Genomic DNA, 22,952 nt, shown 5'->3' on the forward strand with positions numbered 1-22,952 from the left:
GGCGTCCCGGAGGAGGGGGCTGATTACCCATTATTAACTAGTTGCCGCCTAATAAGCCAGGAGCGGCGGGTGAGCGGCGCCGGCTGCGCGCGGGGAGGGTCCCGGTCCGGGGCGCAGCGCACTCGCGTGGCGCACGGCGGGCCGGCGCGTGGAGCCCGGGCGGGCCCGGGGGCGGCGCAGACCCCGGGCGCGGGCGGCCCGCGGCGCCCCCTGGCTCTCTGCGCTCGGGGCCGGCGTAGCCCCGGGCGAGCGGGGCGCGGGCCGGGGCGGGGAGCTGCCCGCGCGCTCCATCCCCTCCCCCCCGGCGGGCGGCCGGGGGGAGGGCGGGCGGCGGCGGCCCGCCGTATATATCTCGGCGCACCCCGCCAGGTCGCGCACAGCGCCCCGAGCCCAGGCGCCTCCCCGCCCCCTCTCCGCGCTCCGCGGCGGCGGCGGCGGCGGCTGCAGTAGCAGCAATATGGCTGTTGATGGGTGTTCGGGGTGGCGCTGGCGGCGGGAGGAGCTCCCCCGAGCCCCTGCGCCGGCTGCCCGTTGCTAGCTATGGCAAATGGTGGCGGCGGCGGCGGCGGCAGCAGCAGCAGCGGCGGCGGCGGCGGCGGCGGAGGCAGCAGTCTTAGAATGAGTAGCAATATCCACGCGAACCATCTCAGCCTAGACGCGTCCTCCTCCTCCTCCTCCTCTTCCTCCTCCTCTTCTTCCTCCTCCTCCTCTTCCTCCTCGTCCTCGGTCCACGAGCCCAAGATGGATGCGCTCATCATCCCGGTGACCATGGAGGTGCCGTGCGACAGCCGGGGCCAGCGCATGTGGTGGGCTTTCCTGGCCTCCTCCATGGTGACTTTCTTCGGGGGCCTCTTCATCATCTTGCTCTGGCGGACGCTCAAGTACCTGTGGACCGTTTGCTGCCACTGCGGGGGCAAGACGAAGGTAACGCGCGCCCCGGGCGCCCGCCCCCTGCGCCAGCCCACCTCCTCGCTCCTCACCGCGCCGTGCCGCCCTCCATCCCTGCCTGCCTTCCCCGCGCCGCCTGCCCTTCCCTTCGCTCTCCCCGCGCCCCGCTTGGCGCGGCGGGCGGCGCGCCGGGGCTGAGGAGTGGCCCCCGACGGGTGCGCTCCGGGACGCGGACGCCCAGTCCCGTCCCCTTGTTTACGGCGGGGTCGCGGGCGGCTGCGCTTGGGGCCGGGCGGGGGTGGGGGGGAACGTGCGCCGCTCGGGGGCCGGGATGCGGGGTAAGGAGAGCGGAGCACGCGGGGCCCGAGGCCGCGGGGGCGCCACCCGGTGCGTGTGCCGCCCGCCTCGCCCGCCGCGGCCGGGCTCCTGGTGGTGGGAGAGCGGGGAGCACGTCGGCCCGCACTCCAGAAACCTGTTGGGGAGACGAGTTCGTGGAGTCGGTCGGCAGGGGAAACCTTTAGGGCAGGGGAGAAAATTTTTTGGACTGGGAAATCCCGGGGGAGGAACCTGGCCAGAGGAAGTGTGGGGACCTCGGGGACAGCGAGGAAAAGTTGGGGAGCTGCATCCCAGTTTTGGAGGCAACCCACGGAGGTTGCCACTTTAGGAATGTGGCGAGGTCGCACATCTGATGTCACCTTCCTCCCCATCCCTTAGATATTCTCGTGGAACATACCCCGCCCCAAGTTCTTCAGCCTCTGTATTCTCGCCCCCACGCCACCTTCCCTAGGTCCCCGGAAATGCCGCCGGCGGCGGGGAGCTGGAGCAAGGAGGTCCGCGCGAGAGCCTCCGAGGCCGCGGTTTCGCGCGGAGCCTCCTCCCCGGCGCTTTTGAGGTGGCTGGATGTCGGCTTAAGCTATTCCTGGCGCAGAGACGCCCACCACCACCGAGGCTCACTACACCTTAAGTATGGTTGCTAGGCTGACTGCCTGGTCTGTCGCCCTGTCCCTAGAGATGTCCTCCCCTCCCACCCCCCCCTCCGCGCACTGGCTGAAGGTGAGGGGCCGGGGCAGTTTTTCACAGAAAACTGCAGAATGGAAAAGAAAGAACTGGAAAAAAGAGGGACCGAGCTGCATTGTGTTTGAGTAAGGGGACTTCACGGCGCCAACATTTTCGGAGGGAGGGGAGATCAAAGGGAATAGGGGACCCGTTCAAGGTAGAGGCAGGTCTGGGTCGCACACCTTCTAGTAAAGTTAATGCCAGGACCCCTCAAACTTCCACAGGGCTCCGCAACTTGTAGCAGCCTCCTTAGTTGCTATGGGAAGTAGGGAAGCCAGGGGCTGTGGGTGAAGGACAAGGAGGAACCCAGGCTCTCTCTCTCCTGATCATTAATTATACACCGCGCTGGGTGCTGGAGCTCAGCTGTGTTTTGTGGCAGCACATTTGTGTTTTGGAAAATACTGGTGTGTTGGAAATAAGGGAGAAAAATAAAAGCCATCTCTCTCTTCCTCCTCCTCCCACTTCTCCGGAGGCTTCCAGATGTTGGCCAGGCAGCTTTGGAGTTCCCTCCTCCACACAGAGGTCTCTCCTTACTTGTCCAGGTGGGAAACCGCCCACGTTCCAGAGACGCAAACAGGCTAAGCAGACTCGGAACCATGAGACCCCGAGACCATGCTTCTTGCCTTAGCCTTCCTCTTAGCTCCTCGTTGGTAGACATGTTCTCTCATGTCCTCCTCTCACGGTCTTTAGTCCTGGAGTTGTTTGCTTTTTTCCTTTACTGAGAGTCTGTGTCTGGCCTTAGGGGAGGGATAGCTCCTGGTCGTGGGCATCTAAAACGTTCAAAACCACGGAGTGGTTTGGGAGCAGTTTTTAACAACCTCCTCCTCCTTAAGGAATTGGGCATTCTCGATCAGAACGAAGACTTTTTCAATGAGTCAAAATAAGTTGCGGTGTTTTTGTGATTGTGGGGTTTTAAACATGGCTTCCATGCCCTTTTACCCTAGGGGTCCATGGATGTCACGGCAATCCCGGGGAGGAAATGTTGATGGGACTGTTCACACACAGAGTCTCTTTCATAAATGATGACCAAGCATAACTTGTGTCAATCGTCTCAAGAAAAGAGATTTTTGGCAATGATCATTAGAAAAAGCGATCCCTGTCTACTAGGCTATACTTTGTAGCTCTGAGACTGGCTGACTTGACATAACTGGAAGTTTCTACAAAAAATCAGCTTGGGATGAGAGATGCTTGCAGTTGGTTGGGAGCTTATGAGGCGAGTGGAGGACCGAGGTCAGGTCACTTTTAATACCATTAGCGTGCACTTTAAAACACGCCCAGAATCTCTTAACAACTGCACGTTGATTTGGTCGCTTGAACCATGCGTAGCCAGCTCCTTAATAGTAACTTAGGCCTTTTCAGAGCTTTTCTTTCTACCCCCGAGGGCTGTATTTTTACTGCCATCATGGTTTTTTGTTCTTCATTCTTTTCACTTTTCAAGTATTTGATAGTTGTCGAAGTGCGGTACAGAAGAATACATCTGGCCTAATCTTGGAATAATGATTTTAGTGCTAGCTAAGCTTCCCAAGCAAATTGAGACTGCTTATGCACAGAAGTCTGTCGGCCCTCAGCTGTGCTCGTCCTCACCCTCATTCAGTCCTGAGATGGTTTGACCAGGAGCTGGGGTCCCTCGGAGGGCAGGTGTCTAGCATCTGAAATTCCATGGGAGGTCAGTCTCCACAGGGTGTCCTGACATCACAAGTGTTTGGCCTCTGGGAGAGCACCATCTTTTTTGATCAAAGGAAGCCAGGACGATGGGCGTGTCTCATGGGGCTTCTCATCTGATTCACACCTTTGGCCTCTGAATCTCCAGTGGGGAGTGACTTTACTGTTTTGAAAAGAATGGTATGTGGACTTTTTTTGGAGGGGGAATGAGAGCACTAATCACATATTCCCCTGTTGGGAACTTGGGCACAATCATCCAGAACTGTGTTCTTTGCCGTCCTTTTTCACATTATTGTTTTTCTCTGTTGGGTTTCATCAGAGGTTTGTGCTCACGAGGCTGTGACGTTTTGAGACTGTAGTGAACAGTGAGCAGCCTAGGCAGCCTGGAGAGGGCCGTGACCTTGAAGAAGTCATTTAACATCGCTGGGCTCTTTTTCCTTGTGTTTCAGATGTGGAGATTAAATTCTGCAGCTTCTGATGCCCCTTCCTGCTCTGTGATTCAGTGTCAGTGCTTGGAAGGAGTTGAGAAACTATGGGAAAAGTTTCTAGCCCAGAATGTGTTTTTCAGCTTTTCTGGCACATTCTTTAGGAATTCAGCCTTGGAGTGCCTCTGCGTCTTGATTCCCGCCTTCTCCTCTTCCACCACATGGTCTGCTTCTCTTCAGATTAGTCTGGGGAAACCGAGGCCAGCTTTCTGAGGGAGCTGTGGCTTCCTCTGGGGAACTTGAACGTGGCCAGAACTAGGATTACACCCGCTCTCAGTCTGAGCTGTCCTCCCTGTAGAAGTTTGGGCTTAATCAAGCCCGGTGTGCATGTAATGAATTATTGAGGTGTCGTCTCCATGGCCGTGTCTGAGAAAACAACACGTTTTCTCTGTCAGGTTCATGACTAATATAAATATCAGATCCCATTATGGCTTGGTAACTCCCTAGGGTCTGGTCCAACGTATCCAATCAGGGCTGGAGCTCCAGTGCCTCAGAATTCTTGAGTCCAGATTGGCCCTGCTGCCTCACCTCGACTTGGAGATTGCCGGCAACTGGACGACCTTCAGCTAATTCTCTCTGGTCAGATCACTTAGTGTGGCCTTGGAGAAGCTCTCCGGTCCCAGTCACAGGGGAGTTCCCACTGACCTTCCCTTGAGCAGAGGGTGTTTGCTTCCCATTCCTGGCTCTCTCTGTGGAAATGCATACTCTGTGAGGGACTGGGCAGTCGGACCCAAGTGCGGATCCGGGATCTCACACTTATGACCAGGGCGTCTTTAGCTGGCAGCCATCTGGAGCCTTGATTTCTTCATGTGTAGAAGGAGCATAATGGTGCGTCCTTGGTAGGATGCTTATGACGAGTAACAACCGTGGATATAGAGTGCCCAGCCGGTGCCTGGCACTGATCAGGCTCCCTGTAACTAGCTCCATGGAGCGGTCAGTTTGTTTTCTCCTCGATTCCTTCAACGATTTTGGCCCCGCGGCGCACAGACTGCAGCACATAGAACTTTTTTCCTGGCCCAGAAGGAACCTCTAGACTCTGAAGTCCGCTGTCTGTGGGTCCAACAACCACTTCAGGTCAGACCGAGATTTGGGCTCATGGCTCTCGGCCGTTGCAGGCTGCGGGGTGGGGCGGGGCAGCCAGTGAGGGCTCCTGTGTTTTGACGGCGGCTGTTTGGATGGTGGGGACCTCAGTGGCCTGGTGTCGACTATATTTACCCCCTGGGTTTAGGAGTGGTAGACCTAGATCATGTGAGCTGTTTGGTAGATGGGCAGGGCTGGCCAATGTCACACCATTAAGGGACCACATCCATCCCTGTTACCCCAGTCCGGAGCTCACAGACCTGTTCCCCTGATGATGTCACCATTCCCTGATGATGTCTGATGATATCACCATTCCCTGATAATGTCCGATGATGTCACCATTCCCTGGCCAGGGTTCTCTGTACCCGCACCAGCTTTCCTCAGAACAGGGTTTCCCAAAGTGTGTTCAGGGCAGTACTTGCCTTTACCTTGTGAAAAACGATGCGAGTCATGGCACACCTGAGTAGCCCCTGGGAGAGTCACATCACAGGCTCGGAGAAGTCCTGTGGTAGAGAAATTGGTTAAGCTGAGCTTAACTGTGCTCCCTCTGAGCTGACTTGCCCAGCCATCAAGCTCGCTGTGGCACACCCAAGAGTCAGCCTATGACCTTGGGCAAAGACTTTGCTGCTTTGTGCCTCTGTTTCCGCAGCTGCAAATTGGGGGTTGTCACAGAGCACAGCCCTGTGGGGTAGGTACTCTATCCAGCCCTATTCTATAGACTTTCCTAGGAGGACCCTGGTGCCCTGAAGCCTTGGACTGACTCTGTTTCCAAGTGTGCTGGGGACGTAACCCAGCATGCATCAGAGGAAAGGAAGAGCTGCCCTATCATTTGGTGTGGGGCAGAAAGAATTCCAAGGCCAAGACCAAGTGGACCTCTGTTTGCCTTGCTACTGTTCTTCCTGGATGGGACATTCACTGGGTACCTGGTAGTGGGGAGTAAGTGCTTGCTTTGGGTCTCTCTCTCTGTCTTACTAGGGCAAGAGAAGTGTGCCATTGAAATAGGCTGGCCCTGGACTGCGGTGCCAGGACCCCTTGCTTGAAGTGGGCAGCCGGGGTGTCCTAGCTCACGGTGGCGGTGCCATGGCAACTTGTGTATCACAGCAGCCCACCCCACCTTCTTGGGCCTTCAGAGCCATGGAGCCCCTGGAGGGCTGCTTCTGTGGCTCCGGTGGAAAGGACTGCCCTTATGCAGTGACGTTGCAGCTCCCGGGCCCTGCGGGGAATCCTGGCCTTCGTGGACATGAATCCAGGGGTCAGACAAGGTCAGGCCTCATGCAGGACCTTTGAAATTCCACAGCCTTTCTGGACCCTGCAGAGAGCAGACCGAAAGTGCCTCTTTTTTTGAAATGCTTCTTGAGTGGGGGGACTCCTGGCCCTGGGCGCACAGGGAAGGAATCCGCCTCAGAGCAGGGATGTCCTAGCATTCTGGGTAGAATTCTCAAGGAATGTTCGTTCAGTTGGATATCAGATCTCTGCTTCCAAGGGCCAGAGAGAATATTTGTTGGTCTAGTCCTGGGGCTTCTCCCACCTTACTATGCATAGGAATCCCCTGTGGAGCCATTAAAATGTAGCTTGTGATTCTGAGGTATTGTAGACAGGGGTGGGAGAGGGTGGCTAATGGGTCCCTGCTATGCAGACCGGGTTGAGCTCAGGCCCCTCTGGGCCATTATGTGCTGTGTCTGGGCCCTTCCTGTGAGAGCTACTGTTCGGGTGCCTGCTCCCGAGGAACCCACAAGCGCTGCTGGTCTGGGGGTGGGGGGTGGCTGCCAGGGCCATGTTCTGAGGACGTATAGAATGTGGTCTGTGTGTGGCCCGCCCAGCAATGTGTGGGCTCTCCCTCGCGCCAGTCGGTTACACGGCAAGGGGTGAGGCTTCCCGAAGTCCGGGAGGCCAACTCAGCCAAACCACCTTCTTGCTAAATTAAAGGCTCGTGGTGTTGCCAGGGCCGCACTGTGGTGAAGCTCCAGGAAGCCGGCTGCCGGCCGCTCCCTCTGGGTGCTTAAAGTCAGCGGGCAGCAGAACTGCAAGCCTGATTTTCTGCAGGGACCTGGGTGGGCCTTCCCAAATGGAGGGTTCAGCTTAAAAGGGTTGGACTCAAGACAGATCCCGAGTGTGGGGAGACCAGGGCAGGTGAGGGGAAGCCCAGTGCCTTCCCCGCTCCAGCTGTTCTCCTGAAGGATTCTAGCAGGTGACATGAAAAGGAGCTCCTTTTGTCACCTTAGCACAGTCCTTTGCAGCTCCCACTGTCAGGGACTTTTTCCTTGTGTTCTGTTCATGTCGTTTCAGTGTCAAAGAGAAGCTGGAGTAAACTCTCAGCCAAAAGCATCATCAGAGTCAGAATGAAGACGGGCTTAGCACAATGTCCAGAATAGGTCCTCAGATTAATGTTACAGTTATGATTGTGGTTGTTGATCTTGCTTTTACGAGCCCAAAACTGAGCTGGTGCCAGGGAAAAAAGAAGACCCCGTTGTGATTTTCTGTGACAGGGTGAGAGGAAGGAGCCAGTTGTGTTCTCCTGGGGCATGCAGATGTTTGGTCTCTGAGTTGCCTGCAAACTCGTTGAAGGCAGGAACTGAGTCCTATAAACACAAGCACACCCCTGTGTTGGGAAGGCCCTTTCCACAGTGCTGAGCTGGGGGCTGGATGGGAGTGCAGTGGGTGCAAATACATTTTGCTGCTTTTTCTGGGTAATTCATTAGAAGCTACTGAAAAAGTCTGGGTGAAAGGGAGGGGCTTGATTTGGTGACATGATGATGCTTGAATCTTTCCTGGGTTTCAGTTACTTGTACCACCCAGGTCTCTCTCTCAGCCAGTGGGCAGCAAGGCTTTAGTTCCTGATGGACAGGTGTTTGTGCGCTGGATGGGTCAGGCAGGGGAGGGAAAGGCAGCTTCAGAATAACGAAAGATGGAATGTGCTTTGTTTTCGGCGTTCTTTGGTGATTGTCTTTGTCTAATTGCCAATTTGGAAATGTAGTTGACACTCTAGGTCCAGAATGGATATACTTAACATCCTCATCTCCCTGTAAGACCGCATTACTTGTATGACTAATGCTTCTTTACATGGCCAAATGCGAAATTATTTAAGACATCTCATTCACTTTGTATTCTCCTTGCTGTTTCATGGGCCTCCATACCTGGTTTTCTGAGGGCCCCAGATCTGGTTTACTCTGGACCTTTCAAAGGTAATTAGCTGAAATGCCTGTATTCCTCTCTTCTCTCCTTCCTGCGGCCCTACCTCCTTCCTTCTCTTCTTCCATAGTGACTCCTGCCAAGTCTGGGAGCAGAGACTGAAGTTGGCAGATCAATGGACAGCAGACAGGGACTTGATCTCGCTAGCTTAGAAGCACATGGCATTACGAAGGCATAGAGGTGGAAGGGAGATTTAGGGCCTGGGTTCCACTTCCTCCCCAGTGCCAGTGCTGGGAGCCCTGTGTGCCATCATCAGAGGGGTTGGAGTTGTTCATGATCTGCTGAGGCCGCTCTTTCATGGAGGACAACCCACTCTGGAATGAATGGAAAGATCTTTCTCTTGGCACTAACCCCTTTTTTTTCCTGGTCTGTTTCCATGACACACAGAACAAATCTTGGTGGATGATAGATTTCAGGTTCTAAATCCAGCCCAAGAAGGCCCAGGGCTGGGTGGTGGTTAAAATCGGCAATATTGCTGGGGCGTCTCCCCTTCTCAGGCTACTTTTTTTTTTCTCTTAATGATTTCCTGGTGTCTTTCACCAGGGGTTGTGACGTTTCTCCTTGTCCTATTCCCTAAAGTTTGGAAAGTGGCCCATTTCACTGTTGGTTCTGATCATTTGCCCTCCAGAATGTGTCTGGTCTTGTTGGAAGCTATGGGTGGAGGTTTTGGCTGTGCCCCAGCCTTCAGGTCACCTTTTTGTTGGTGACACATGCTCTATGCTCCAACGTTTAGTTCCCTTCACAGTTCAGTGTTGGGCTTGGCTGGGAGCAGATATGATTCTGGGGCCATTCCTGGAATCCAGATGTAGAGTGTGGATCCTTTGTGAAGATGCCTCTGTTGAACTCTGCCTTTTAGGTGTTGGCTGTTCCCGAAGGAGACTTTCTGCTCTTTTTGCACCATTTAAGTAGAGCTTCTCCTTAAGATTAAGTGTTGTTTCTCCCACACACTCTTGTTACCTCTTCTCTTGGCTTCCATATACCACTGTCGCCATTTCTCCTATTCTGTGTAACAGAAAGAAACCAGAAAAGAAAAGAGAACCTTGACGAGGAGAAGACGAGGGAGAGTAGGGGTAGAGGGAGATGCTCACACAACGAAACACAGAGCTTCTCTTCGAGAGTTAGAGGTCGGTTAAATATGTAATCAGATGGATTTTGTTTTCAGTTCCTCCACCTTTGTCTTAATGAGTAAGTCAGGACAATGAGTGAGTAAGTGACCTTACCTCCAAGGAGTGAGGCATTATGTAAAGACCAGTAGAAGGACTGATTTCACTTTTGGAAGATTTTAGCACTTCCAGTGAGAAGTATTGTCTAGCTAAGTGATAGTATGAAGCCTGGGTGGCCCGTGGCTCAGAGACTGGGGTCCCAGGCCCCATGGGGATCTTTTTTTGTACCTGTTATTCAGGAGCAGAACCCTGCCCTTCTTGGGGAGAACCCGCTGCCCTGACTTGTTTTCCCTTTCTGTGACTTTGGAGTATATACCCTTTATGGCTCTGGAAGGAGAAAAAGTGGGTATCCAGTGATCCTCAAGTGGAGAACTCAGAGAAAGGGCTCTCAGGCTTGTGGGAAGGTTTGGAAGGTTTGGTTTATCCAAGTGCTGGGGATTTTCATGACCAACATTTTCTGACAACAGCTTTATATACATTGTTTTTTTTTCCTTCTTTGTGTTTTCATAAAGTGTTTTAGGAAAGGGCTCCCAGGAACTGTTTTGTCTACCCATGAATTATGGCCATTTCTCCTCTGGATTGTTTCAGCCACAGCTGATCAGTGTAAGATTCTCAAAGGGTGTAGGAATGGTGTCTTTAGCCCACAAGAGAAGTCACTGGTTTGTTTCAGTCTTAAAAATGGCATCCTTTCCTTAAGCTCATGTTCAACCCTATTTTCCTCATAAGATTTCTTTCTTTTTTTTTTTAATTGAGGTATAGTTGGAATACAGTACTATATTACTTTCAGGTGCAAATGTAATAATTTGATATTTATATCTTGTGAAATGATCACGACAGTAAGTCTAGTATCTGTCACCATATATGGTTACAGAATTTTTTTCTTGCTATGAGGTCTTTTAAGATCTATTCTTGTAACAATTTTTGAATATGCAACATAGTATTATTAATAATAGTTGCTTTGTTATGCAGTAGATCCCCATGACTTACTGATTTTATAACGGCAAGTTTGTATCTTTCTTTACCTATTTCTTACACCCTGCATTCCCAGCTTTGGCAACTACCAGTCTGTTCTGTTATCTTTGACCATTTTTTTTTTCTTTTGGAGATTTCACATATAAGTGAGATCGAATGGTATTTCTCTTTTTCTGTCTGACTTATTTTTTACTACTTAGCATAATGCCCTCAGTACCATCCATGGTAAATGGCAAGATTTCTTTTTTATAGCTGAATAATACTCCATTGTCCATCTGTCTATCTTTCTGTCATCTATCACATTTTCTTTATCCATTCCTCTGTCAATGGACACTTAGGTTGTTTCTGTATCTTGCTTATTGTAAATAATGCTGTAATGAACATGGGGGTGCAAATATCTTTTTGATTAGTGTTTTTGGTTTCTTTGGATAAATGCCCCTAAATGGAATTGCTGTATCATATGGTAATTCTATTTTTAAATATTTTTGAGGAATCTCCATAGTGTTTTCCAGAGTGGCTGCACCAGTTTACATTCTCACCAACAGTGTACATGGGTTCCCTTTTCTCTTTCTCTTTCTGATAATAGCCATTCTAACTGGTGTGAGGTGAGAGCTCATTGTAGTTTTTTAAAAAAAGATTTTATTTATTTATTTGACAGAGAGGCAGAGAGAGAGCACAAGCAGGGGGAGTGGCAGGCAGAAGGAGAGGGAGAAGCAGACTCCCCGCTGAGTGGGGAGCACTACGTGGGGCTTGATCCCAGGATGCTGAGATCATGACCTGAGCAGAATGGAGAGGCTTAAACCCACTGAGCACCCCCAGGCGCCTCTCATTGTAGTTTTGGTTTGCATCTCCCTGATGATGAGTGATGTTGAGCATCTGTTGGCCTTCTGGATGCCCTCTTTGGAGAAGTATCCATTCAAATCTTCTGCCCATTTTTAAATATCAGTTTGTTTGGTTTTGTTTCTCCTTTGTTATTGAATTATATATGTTTGTTACATATTTTGGATATTAACCCCTTATCAGATATATGATTTGCAAGGATTTTCTCCCAGTCAGCAGGTTGCGTTTTCATTTTGTTGTGGTTTCCTTTGTTGCACAAAGGTTTGTTTAGTTTGATGTAATTCCACTTGTCCATTTTCGCTTTTGTTGCCTTTGTTTTTAGTGTCAAATCGAGTACATCATGGCCAAGACTGATGTCACGAAGCTTATTGCCTGTGTTTTCTTCTAGTAGTTTTGTGGTTTCAAGTCTTAAATTCAGGTCTTTAATCCATCTTTAAGATTTCTTTAACTGCAGTGTTTTATACTTTTATCCTTAATTGTAAGTGGACTGTATATTCATTGTAGCAATGTACAGCAAGGCATCAGGAAAGAAAAAAAGACACCTCATACCCACTGGGATGGCTACTATTAAAAAAAACCAACTCAGAAAATAACAAGTGTTGGCTAAGCTGTGAGGATTTGGAATCCTTATGCACTGTTGATGGGAATATAAAATGATACAGTCACTGTGGAAAAAAGTTTGGTGGTTCCTCAAAAAAAAAAAAAATTAAAAATTGGATTACCATATGATTCAACAATTCCACTTCTGGGTACGAATCCAAAAGAAGATATTTGCACACCCATGTTCATAGTAGCATTATTCATAAAAGCCAAAAGGTGGAAGCCACCCAAATGTTCACTGACAGATGAATGAAAAAACAAAATGTACTATATACATACAGCGGCATATTATTCAGCTGTATAAAGAAAGGAATTTCTAAAACATGCTACAACATGGATGAACCTTGATGATGTTATGCTAAGTAAAATGGGCCAGGCACTAAAGGACAAATACTGTATGGTTCTATTTATATGAATTACCTAGAATAGTCAAATTCGTAAAGATAGAAGTAGAATAGTGGTTACAAGGGACTATGGCAGGGGGGAACGGGGAGTTGTGTAATGGGTGCAAAGTTTCAGTTTGGCAAAATGGAAACATTCTGCCCAAAAATGTGAATGTGCTTAATACTCCTGAACTGTACACTTAGATGTACAGTTAGGATGGTTAAGTTCTATGCTATGCCTGTTTTACCAGAATTAAAAAAAAAAAAAAAAAAAGGAAAAAAAATTCCTTCAAACCCTACCTCCTGGAGATGACCTCCCATTATCTTTGGGCACATTTTCTTCCCAGACACATTCTTCACTGTGGTGCTCATGTTTGTCCTTGGGGCAGCTAGTAATTTTCCTCTAGGGGTTGGTAAATGGCAGCCCCATGAGAAGCACCCAGCCTGACCTCTTTTGATTTAGATGGTGTCCACACCGAGAACAGACAGAACAACCCTCCTTCTGCCCCTGGAGCCTGGTTTAATGGTATCTATTCTTTTTTTTTTTTTTTTTTTAAGAATTTATTTATTATTTGACAGAGGGGAGAGAGATCACAAGTAGGCAGAGAAGCGGGCAGAGAGAGAAGGGGAAGCAGGCTCCCTGCTGAGCAGAGAACCAGATGTGGGGCTCGATCCCAGGACCCTGAGATCATGACCTGAGCCGAGGGCAGAGATTTAACCCACTGAGCCACCCAGGTGCTCCAACAGTGTCTATTCTTAGAGTGAAGTTAAAGGCTGCTGGAGTTTTGATTTTTGACCTGTGAGTGGCTCTGGTGTCTTAGGCAAGTCATTGTCGCTGGGCCTCAGTTTTCTTATATGTTCTCTGATTCAGTGATCTCAATATATAGCCACTTCTTCCATCAGATTCTAAAATTATCATTTGTGGGGCGCCTGGGTGTCTCATTGGGTTAAGCCTCTGCCTTTGACTCAGGTCATGATCTCAGGGTCCTGGGATCGAGCCCCACATCTGGTTCTATGCTCAGCAGGGAGCCTGCTTATCCCTTCCCCTGCCTTCCTCTCTAACTACTTGTGATCTCTCTCTCTGTCAAATAAATAAATAAAATCTTTAAAAAAAATAAAAAATAAAATTATCATTTGTACCTGATGAAGAACCCAAGAGCAAATCATTCAAGGCAGACGGACAGCTCTGGTTCTATTATAAATCATGAGAGTGAAATTGGACTGATGTGTCCCCAAGACATCAGTACTGGCTTTGATGAGGTGGCATATTTAAGAATTACGATCTAAGGATATAGACCTTTTTGGAAATACCCTCAAACTTGTCATTAAAAAAAAAAAATCTCAGAAGTAGGATTTTAGGACACTGCTATTACTTCTAAGGAAAGAGCCACATCACTGTTGGGGTTTTAGTTATACTTTTTGGTGTGGAGGCAAGGCTGAAGACGACTTAGATTACAGACTGTAATTGGTGTGCTGTGATAGGCTGGCTTTGTGGAGGTTGGGCATAAAAAGAAACCTCTCATTAAAGAGAAGTTTGGGCAAATCAACCTTCTTTGATGCTTTTCCTTGACTTGCCCCAGAAGGCAACCCTGGAGTGAGAATGCTCCTCTTGGCTCTGTTCCATGGAGCATTCCAGCCTCCAGAAGTCAGGATGGGATGATCAGAGCTTCCGTGGTAAAGGAGCAAGTATTTGAAGGGAGGATCCCCACACTCTCAATAACTTCTGAAATGAAATCTCCCCGCCCCCAAACTGTGAGCGGCTAGTACAAGACAACGGACCAAGTAGTCTTGGGTTACATAACATCAGTAAGATCATGCTACCGGGGGCCACGGATTGTATTTTAACTTGTCACAGACACATGACACCAGCGCTTCACAGATCTGCAAGGTTCCAGATAGCTTTTGGGTATTACCGAGTGAACTGGCAATGTGTGTAGGGCTTGACGATGCCCGGACAAAAGAACTTCTTTAGATTTTTCTGTCGTGTCGTTACGCTCATATCAGAGGGTACGGACATCCTGTGAGTATTTCTTACAAAATGAAACTGAAAATTGAGAGGGTAGTTATTGTATCTGCTGTACTGAATGGTTGATTTATAGCCACGAACCAGATATGACAGAGATTTCTACAACTCTGGGTACCTTTTCATTTTCTGGTGACAGGCAGTGCCAGCGCTATATTTTTAATTGCTCCCTTCTTTAAGTCAGGAGCTGAAATGTTATCATGCAAATCTCTTCTGAGTTGCATGGAAACTAATAAAATCACAAAGGTTTCTATTTGTACTCTATGAACACAGACTGTAATGAAGCTGAAACAGCCATCTCTAGGGGATGGTGCTATTTAAATGCAAGGCAGGGCTTTCAAAGGATTCTAATGGTGAAAAGAGAAACCTGCAAGCGAGCGGTTCCCTGCTTGTCTCCCCACCTCTCGGGCACCTCTTCACCTACACTCCTCCGTACTGTACTTCCTGACTTCCGGAAGAACCAATTTAAAGCAAAGACCTCTAATCTCTAATACATCCTGTCTGTCACCTGTTGTAGCAAACAGCAGTCCGCTCTCAGACAGCCTTTCTTGGCCATGTGCTCCTCCTCCGCAGACATGGCATGGTTCCCTACCCTTATTGGTGCTTTTGTTTTGGTTAAGTCCATGTGAACTGGAGTAACGGACTTTTTAGGGAAGAAAATTAATAAACTCTTTTTTCGAGTACTTACTATGCATCACTGTTTTAAGCTCCTTATGTTTATTTTAGCTAAGCTTCAAAATAGTCCTATGGAGTAACCATGTTTATAATTCCCATTTTATAGATCAGAACACTGAGGCACATAGAATATATCTATATATCTAGATGAATTTTTGGATAACAGACTTTGGGTGCTTACTATGTGTCTGGTGATATCTAGGCTCTTTGCATTATCTTACTTAATCCTCATAAAATCCAACAAAATAGGTGGTGGCACTACCATCACTTTACAGATTAGGAAACTGAAGCATGGAGAGATTGAGTAACTTGCCCAGGGTCACAGGTGTGAGGGGTGGAGTCAGGTTTGAGTTCAGGCAGGCAGGCACTGGAGCCTGTATGTCTCCCCCTTGCCCTATATACCTGCAAGCTCATCCATGCCAGAGTAGGGAAAACATGAGGGCATAGATAGTACTGAAAAGAAGAGCTGGTGTGGGGAGATTCCTGCATCGTCCCTAAATGAGGTCTGAGATCCCTTAGACAAATTCAGAGAATTATATACTGTGAGGATAGAAATGAACCTTAGAGGTTATCTAGTCCTTTTAATCTCTCTAAGTCTTGTTCTTTCTTGCTGGAACATGGGATCATCACCTTTTCTCTACCTGATTGGCAGGTATGCTGTGTGCAGTTGTATAGGTTGCTTGCTGCACAACTCTAGGGCTTCTCTGAGATTCATATCAGATAATACATAGACTTTAGGAACTATGGCACATGTGCCATGTCTCTCTTTTGGGTGGTATTTGGAGGTGCAGAATAAATATGGGGCATGTTTCCAAGTATCAGTCTTCCTTGAAGTTTTGAATACAACCATTATTTTCTTTTTTAAGATTTTATTTATTTATTTGACAGAGTGAGTGAGAGAGAGAGGCAGAGAGCAAGCACAAGCAAGGGGAATGGCGAGCAGGGGAGAAGCAGGCTCCCCGTTGAGCAAGGAGCCTGACGTGGGGCCCAATCCCAGAACCCTGGGATCATGACAGGAGCTGAAGGCAGCCACTTAACCTACTGAGCCACCCAGACACCCCACAACCACTGTTTTTGATATTAACACATGCACAGGAGATATTAGGAGTAGGGTGCTGAATTCAAGTGTATTTTTAAAATCTTGAGGGGTGTATGGTATGTGTGTATTTGTGCATGCCCCTGCAGGAGAGCATGAAGAGTGGAAAAGTTTGACACCCACAGGCAAAGCCTTGCCGTTAAACTGTAAATGTAAGCGTCCTGATGTGGCATGATGCATTATTATTCCCACATGCTATTTGCTCATATTTGAAACTCTGAAACTGTGTTATTAAAAGAATGGGAATTCTATGAAAAGCATATAACTATATCTGAATTCCCCAGTCTGTTATAAATAAAGCACATTTCAGATGTCGGTAGGGCAGAGAATTTAATCTGTGCCCTCAAAAGAAGGTAGTGCTAACTCATGCAGTGGTTATGAATCTTCCCTTGCCTTTGAAAGATCGATTCATTGCCACTCTCCACCTCCACAGCCTGGAAATACATTATTGTATCACAATATGGATTTCTTTCTAGACCGTTGGGTATTGTGGCCTTGCGTCTGCCAGAGCCCATGCATGGAATATCTGGAAGCAGGAGACGAAGTGGTCAGTCTATGAGTCTTTATTAGCATGGCTGTCCTTCTCCCAGGGAAATAGACTTGTATAAGGCATTGTTTCCTCCTGGGCAATGCCAGTACCCACACTACCTGCTTCCTGGGGGCACCATTCACCAGTCATAGTCATGACCGATGCCCCTGCAATTGTGCAGTGTAGATCTCAAACGTCCACACAGGTGGCTTTTCTAAAGTGCCTAGCTGGGTTGTATACACTTCTGTAAGAAATTTTAAAAAGTGCAAGGCCCTTAAATTCTCAATGGCCAAACAAGTAAGAGAAACATCAAGAACTTGAGGTCTGGAAGAGGTGGAGAACTCTGAGAATTGGTCAGAGAGGGGGTGGCCAGACAGAGACCACTGGGGATGTAGGGGTGTGAAAGTGGATCCAGCCTTGGCCCAGCTCTGGGACAGGCTGTTTCTAGGACTTCTGACAATGGTGCTGTCCTGACATGATGGAAAAGGGCTCCTTGGCGCCTACACTTGTTCTTACCCTGGAGAAGAGCGGATGCTGGGGGCTGGCCTGTGTGTGTCCCTAGAGCATGTGCACGAGGAATAACAGGATCCAGAGGATTTGGAAAAGGCCTTTCCTTTGCCAACTGTGCTATTTTTAGCTCCCTCCCACGGCCTCTGCTGTCCCCAGGTGTTTGTCAGCAGAGCACCCTGCACCTATATGGAAAATGGCAGTGGGAGCCCAGGCCTGCCCGGTAGGCCACAGCGGTATCACTACCGGGCCCGTCGGCCAGGCCGGATCTCTGGGGCTGGCAGGCTGCTGCAGGGCGCTTGCATAACTGGCCTTTCCGCTGGTCGTGGTGCCTGCTGGTTCTGGGTGAGGAGGTCGGGCCAGAGTAAACAGGTCTACACCCCACGGCCCCTCCCTGAGCTCTAGTGCACTGGATGGGGCTCATGGGCCTAGTGATGAGCTGGCAGAGGCAGGAGCTGCTTTGGCTGTGTTGCTGCCTGAGAGTGCCCAGGGCTGAGTGACATGCATGTACTGGGAAGTGTGCAGATGGCCTGGCCTGGCCCATGGGTGGTCCAGGTGTGGTAGAAGGCCGGGTGTGACCTCAGGGATGGCTCACACCTTCCCTTTTAACTTTTTACCTCCCCCATTCTTTGAGGCTTGGCTCACTTGCTGGGAGTGTCACCTTCCTGGGAAGCCTTCTGCACTTCTTTGTCTGAGCCAGGCCTTCCTCTGTCCTCTGACCCTCCCCACTGTGTGTTCTGCCCATCCTCGTGGAGCATAATGCCTCTGCTGCCCCTTGTGGACAGGGCTGGTAGTTCTCCTTTTCTGACCTGTGTAACTTCCGGGGGCTCTTGGAGAGCAGGTGGTGCGGGTCTGCCAGTCAGTGATGGTGGGGTGGCTAGTCCTCAGAGAAGGCCCTTGACAAACCAAGCCTCCTGGTATTCATGCTCTTGGGTATCTCCCTGCTTTGAATCTAGCCTGTGACTTGCTTGTCACTAGTGGAATGAGGTGGGGATGACTCTAGGACTTCTGAGACTAGGTCAGAAGAACCCTTCCAGGTTCCCTCTGGGTCTCCAGGAACACTGGTTTTTGAGAAGCCAGCCATCATGTATAAGATGTGTGATTGTCCTGGGCACCTGGGTGGCTCAGTGCATTGAGCCGCTGCCTTTGGCTCAGGTCATGATCTCAGGGTCCTGGGATCGAGTCCTGCATCGGGCTCTCTGTTCAGCAGGGAGCCTGCTTCCCTCTTTCTCTCTCTCTCTCTCTGCCTGCCTCTCCATCTACTTGTGATCTCTCTCTGTCTGTCCTGTGAAGTCCAAGCTACAGGGACAGGCTTGGAGTCTGAGGTGCTGTATGACGATGAGGGGTAGGGAGAGATACTCTCCAAGGAGTATCAAGGCACCAGACATGGTGGGAAGAATCCATCTTGGAAATGGATCCTCCACCCCCACTAACACAATCAAAGATGTTCCAGCTAGCTCATCCCTTCCCGATTTCCTGACTTAAAATTGGTAAACAAAATAAAATGATTGTTTTAAACCACTACATTTTGAGATGATTTGTTATGCAGCAATAGATGACTAGAACAAATAGCTATCATGGAGGATGGTCCTTCTACCAGATCTGGCTCCTGGCCCCTTCCATGGGTTCCTCTTAGCCTCTCTTCCCCAGTGCTCTAGAGCCAGCCACATGGGACTTTCTTCTTGTCACAGATGGTCTTCTATCTGCCTGGAATTCTCTTTCCTTGTCTTTCCTCTCCCGTTCTACTTAGCTGACTCCTGTTTATCCATTAATGGGCTGGTGAGTGTTTAATCTCTAGGAAGAAAATGCCTATTTGTAGTATTTGCCAATTCCTATGGTATGAATATCCCCACCATGGCTAGTTTCAAGATACCAACAAGATACCACATGGTGTCTTGGAACACAGAGCCAGGGGCTGCCTCCCACACTTTGCAGATGTAGAAACTGAAGCTCAGAGAGTTTTACTTTCCTAAGGAAGTCATGGATAGACTTGGATTCTAGTCTATATGGCCTCAAAGACCATGCTCTTTTCTATTGTTATGAAGAACTTGTAGTTGACCATCAGCACAGCTGATATTCCTTCTGGGCTGTCTTCTTTCTTTTAGACTAATGGTCCCTCCACTGCTTTTCTTGAGTTGCTGCTGCTTGTTCTTCCTCGCGTGCTTACCATGCCTAACCAGTCATAGCTGCTGACTTCTCTCTGCAGCCGTATTATGGTATGTAGACTCTCTGGTGCAGGCAGTGGTCACAGAAGCAGTGAGTCAACAGGGACCTGTGAGTCCATCTGAAGGCATGATTAATTACATGTATGAGTCAGGCAAGGCTAGCTACTGTAGCAAGGCACCCCAACACGTCAATGACTTAACACAGTAGAAGTTCATGTGTTGCTTATATAAAGTGACATTAGTGGCGTATGTGGGGTGGGATGAGGCTGGGATGGGACTTTTTTCACACGGTGATTTGGGAACCTTGCCTCCTACCTGTGGATGGACCTGCCATCCTCTAGGGGGCCACGATGGTCTCTGCTGAATCCTTGGCATCCAAGGATCCCCTGACAGAAGGGGAGTGAGAAATAAGGACCGCGAGGGGTGGCTTTGTGGGAGCAGTCCTGGAAACCATTCACATCACTTCCGCCCAGCCGGTCCATTGACTAGAACTTAGTGACTGGTATCTTAACAGCAAGAGGTCCTGGGACATGGAGCAGGGCACCCAGAAGGAGTAGGAAATGGATTTGAAGAATCCAGACTGTAGAAGGGACTCCAGAGTGGCCACGCTGGGGGAAAACTGGGGTGAGGGCTTCTGCCATCCAAAGCTGCCTCTGCCACTGTTACTACGTCCTGCTAATATTACTGGATGTTTCCTGGGCTCTGCTGGATGTCACAAATGGTGTCAAGCGCTCCATGTGCTTTATGTCACTTAATCCTCTCAGTAAGCTTATGTTGAGATATTATGACCCTTATCCCCATTTTATAGATGAGCAAACACTGAGCCTTGGCGTGGTTATGGCACTTGGCCAAGGGGTCTCCATTCATAAGTGGCAGGTCTCCATTCTAGCTCAGAGTTTTCTGGCGCCAAAAAGCTTGCTTGTTACTGCTTTCAACATGCCAGTGTCTCTCCTTGTTAGACACTAGAGCAAGGGGAGCATGGGGGTAAATTGCCCACCTCTCCGCATTCCAAAGAGAACAGAGAGATCAAAGGCATCTTGGCTGTTACCAGATGGGGTTGCCCCTCGTTCTCCACCATGGTCAGGGGGAGGCATTGACAGCGGTTGCCTGTGCCCTGCCTTGTGACTGCCGCTCAGCTCTCTTCCCCGTTGAATATTATTTTGGCTGGCTCTTCGCCTGGACCCTCAAGAGCATGGCGGGGGTGGAGGCAGAGGCTGGTTTCCGGGTCCCTCATCTTCCTCCCCGTAGTGAAATGCTTCTCCCTTGGGAATGTCACCTCACTTTACCCCATCCCACGCCCTTCAGATTTCATGTTTAAGTGGAGTGAGTTCAAGAGTTCATCACTGAGACAACGGGGGACCAAACATGAGCAATAACGTGAGTAGAACGTGGTTGCTTTTCTAAAACCCAGCAGACCAGAACCTACGTGCCCCAGTGAGCATCTCTTGTCCCTCTAAGTTCAGTGCTGTCATCGGGAGCAGGGCGTCTGGAGCTAGACGGCTTAGCCTTAAATCATAGTTCTGCCACTTGGTGACGTTTAGATCTTCGGCAAGTTGCTTCACCTCTTTGGGCCTCAGTTTACTCACCTGGAAAGTAGGACTAATAAGAGCAATCACTTCATGAGTTTGTTGGGAGAGTGTAATATGTGTTAATTGCCTAGAGTAGCAGCTGATATGTAACAAATGTTGTCTAATCGTAGATCATGCTTGTTATTTTGCTTTGGTGCCCTTTGGGGACTGACCCTTTTCCTAAAGTGGACCTTGACAGTAGCTAAGGCGGTCATTCTGTCTTCCACAACTCTCTAGTTTACCAGTTTCCAGAGGGATGGCTGGCATGCCTGTCTCCCTGCTGGAATGTATCATTCCCGAAGTCTGGGACTGTTCGTCCGTGTTTGTGGCTGTAGTGTTTGGCGCACTCGAGGTCCTCTGCAGAAGTTGCCTGAAATCTTGTCCCCATGTTGAGAACTCCAAGACTGAAAACTTTTTATGTTTATCTCTGTTTCCTTAGCAATCTAGCACAGCGTCCAGCATCACAAGATGCTCTTTGAATAAATGCAAGCACGAAAGAACAAATGGTTTCATTCTTACTTGGAGAATGAGGGTCCGTCTTTGGGAACAGACTTGTTGATAGCACTTGTGCATTCTTTTGAATGTCGCTGGGGTGACATCTCTCAGCATTTGAAAGTCATTGTGATGTTAGGACACTGAGGTAGTTTGTGGGCAAGCATAACGAGTAAGCGTGGAAGCCAGTGTGGGAAAACTCCTTCTGGTCCCCCCACATGTGTAATTATGATGTATTGAATCTGAAAATTCTGGGTGACATGTAAATGACCTCTGTAGGTGATTTCCAAAGAAAAGTTCCCCAAGTGCTTTTGAGTTCTGGCAACACGAGAGCGGATGTGTAATCCACCCCCCTTCCCCCGCTCCCCACCACAGAGGGGCAGAATACTCATTTTGAATGTTAACTTCAGTCTCTTAAATTCAGGCTTGTGAACTTCATAGCCTAGCCTTGGAGTGGGGACAAAGGCAGGCTTGAATCCCAGCTCCACTTTGCACTCGTTCCGTGGCTTTGGACAATTTGCTTAACTGTGCCAAGCTCACTTTCTTCATCGGTAAAATATGAATACTAAAAATATCTGCCACATAGTTTTTGTGCGGGTAAAATGAGGTGATCATTGGGAGCACTCGGCACCTCTGAGGTGCTCCCTAGAGGGCTTCTGTGTGAGGAAGTTACTTCAGCCCTCTCTCCTCCATCTAGAGCCTCAGTGAGGATGCTCCTGAGGTAGGAGGAGGGGGACAATTTGTGGGAGCACGGTCGCCAGGGGCCAGCAGTGAGAACCAAGGTGGGCCCATGGGGAGCTGGTAACTTTTCCATTGGATACTACAGAGGATGACAGGGCTTAGGGTAAAAGAAAAGGCGACTCAGAAATGCTCCTTTCCCTCTACTGCCACATCACCCCCACCCCACCCACTGTAGGAAGGAGGGGAAGGGGAGGAGAGGGAGGGAAGGAAAAAGAATAATTTTGAAGGACGAGAGACCTCACTTTAAAAGGGTCACTTTTGGGGACAACTCTGTTTGCTCACCTGGAAAATGAAGGTTGGAGGAGGTGATTCTCAGGGTCCCTTGTCCAACGGATCCCCTGTGTTGTTGTTGTTGTTTTTTTTTTTTTAAAGATTTTATTTATTTATTTGACAGAGAGAGATTACATGTAGGCAGAGAGTCAGGCAGAGAGAGAGAGAGGAGGAAGCAGGCTCCCTGCTGAGCAGAGAGCCCGATGTGGGACTCGATCCCAGAACTCTGGGATCATGACCTGAGCTGAAGGCAGCGGCTTAACCCACTGAGCCACCCAGGCGCCCCTCCCCTGTGTTTTTGTAAGGATTCTGATTTTGCTCCTCAATGTTCTGCTCTGTACCACGCACCTTCCACATCCTCAGAGGGATGGAGACTAGAGCCGAGAGGCCGAAAGGGATGGAAAGTGAGGGAGAGTCTGGAAAGAGCTTCTCCAGACGGCCGAGGTCTGTGAAGAGGACCGTGAGTCGGTTGGACCCATCTGTCTTCGGTCCTGGGTGGCCTTCCTGTCCTGTGAATGGCTACAGGAGCCGAGGGAGCTGCAAACGGACCAGGGGATCTCTCGGGCTG

At 49.3% G+C, this 22,952-nt stretch overlaps 1 protein-coding gene across 17 annotated transcripts in view; it reads left to right on the top strand.

The window, feature by feature from the left end:
* The first annotated feature begins 237 nt into the window (after positions 1-237).
* Positions 238-22,952, top strand: part of KCNMA1 (potassium calcium-activated channel subfamily M alpha 1) — a 730,798-nt gene continuing 708,083 nt past the window's right edge. For 8 of the 17 annotated variants that reach the window (XM_059169800.1, XM_059169801.1, XM_059169802.1 and 5 more), the window contains exon 1: positions 243-924. In XM_059169800.1, the coding sequence (XP_059025783.1) occupies positions 541-924 (384 nt within the window). In that variant the 5' untranslated portion in view covers positions 243-540. Of the gene's footprint in view, positions 925-22,952 lie in introns of all 17 variants that reach the window. The other 9 variants (XM_059169795.1, XM_059169796.1, XM_059169812.1 and 6 more) reach the window with 3 other exon arrangements.

The sequence above is a fragment of the Mustela lutreola genome, chromosome 4, assembly GCF_030435805.1.
Source record: "Mustela lutreola isolate mMusLut2 chromosome 4, mMusLut2.pri, whole genome shotgun sequence".
Taxonomy (NCBI): domain Eukaryota; kingdom Metazoa; phylum Chordata; class Mammalia; order Carnivora; family Mustelidae; genus Mustela; species Mustela lutreola.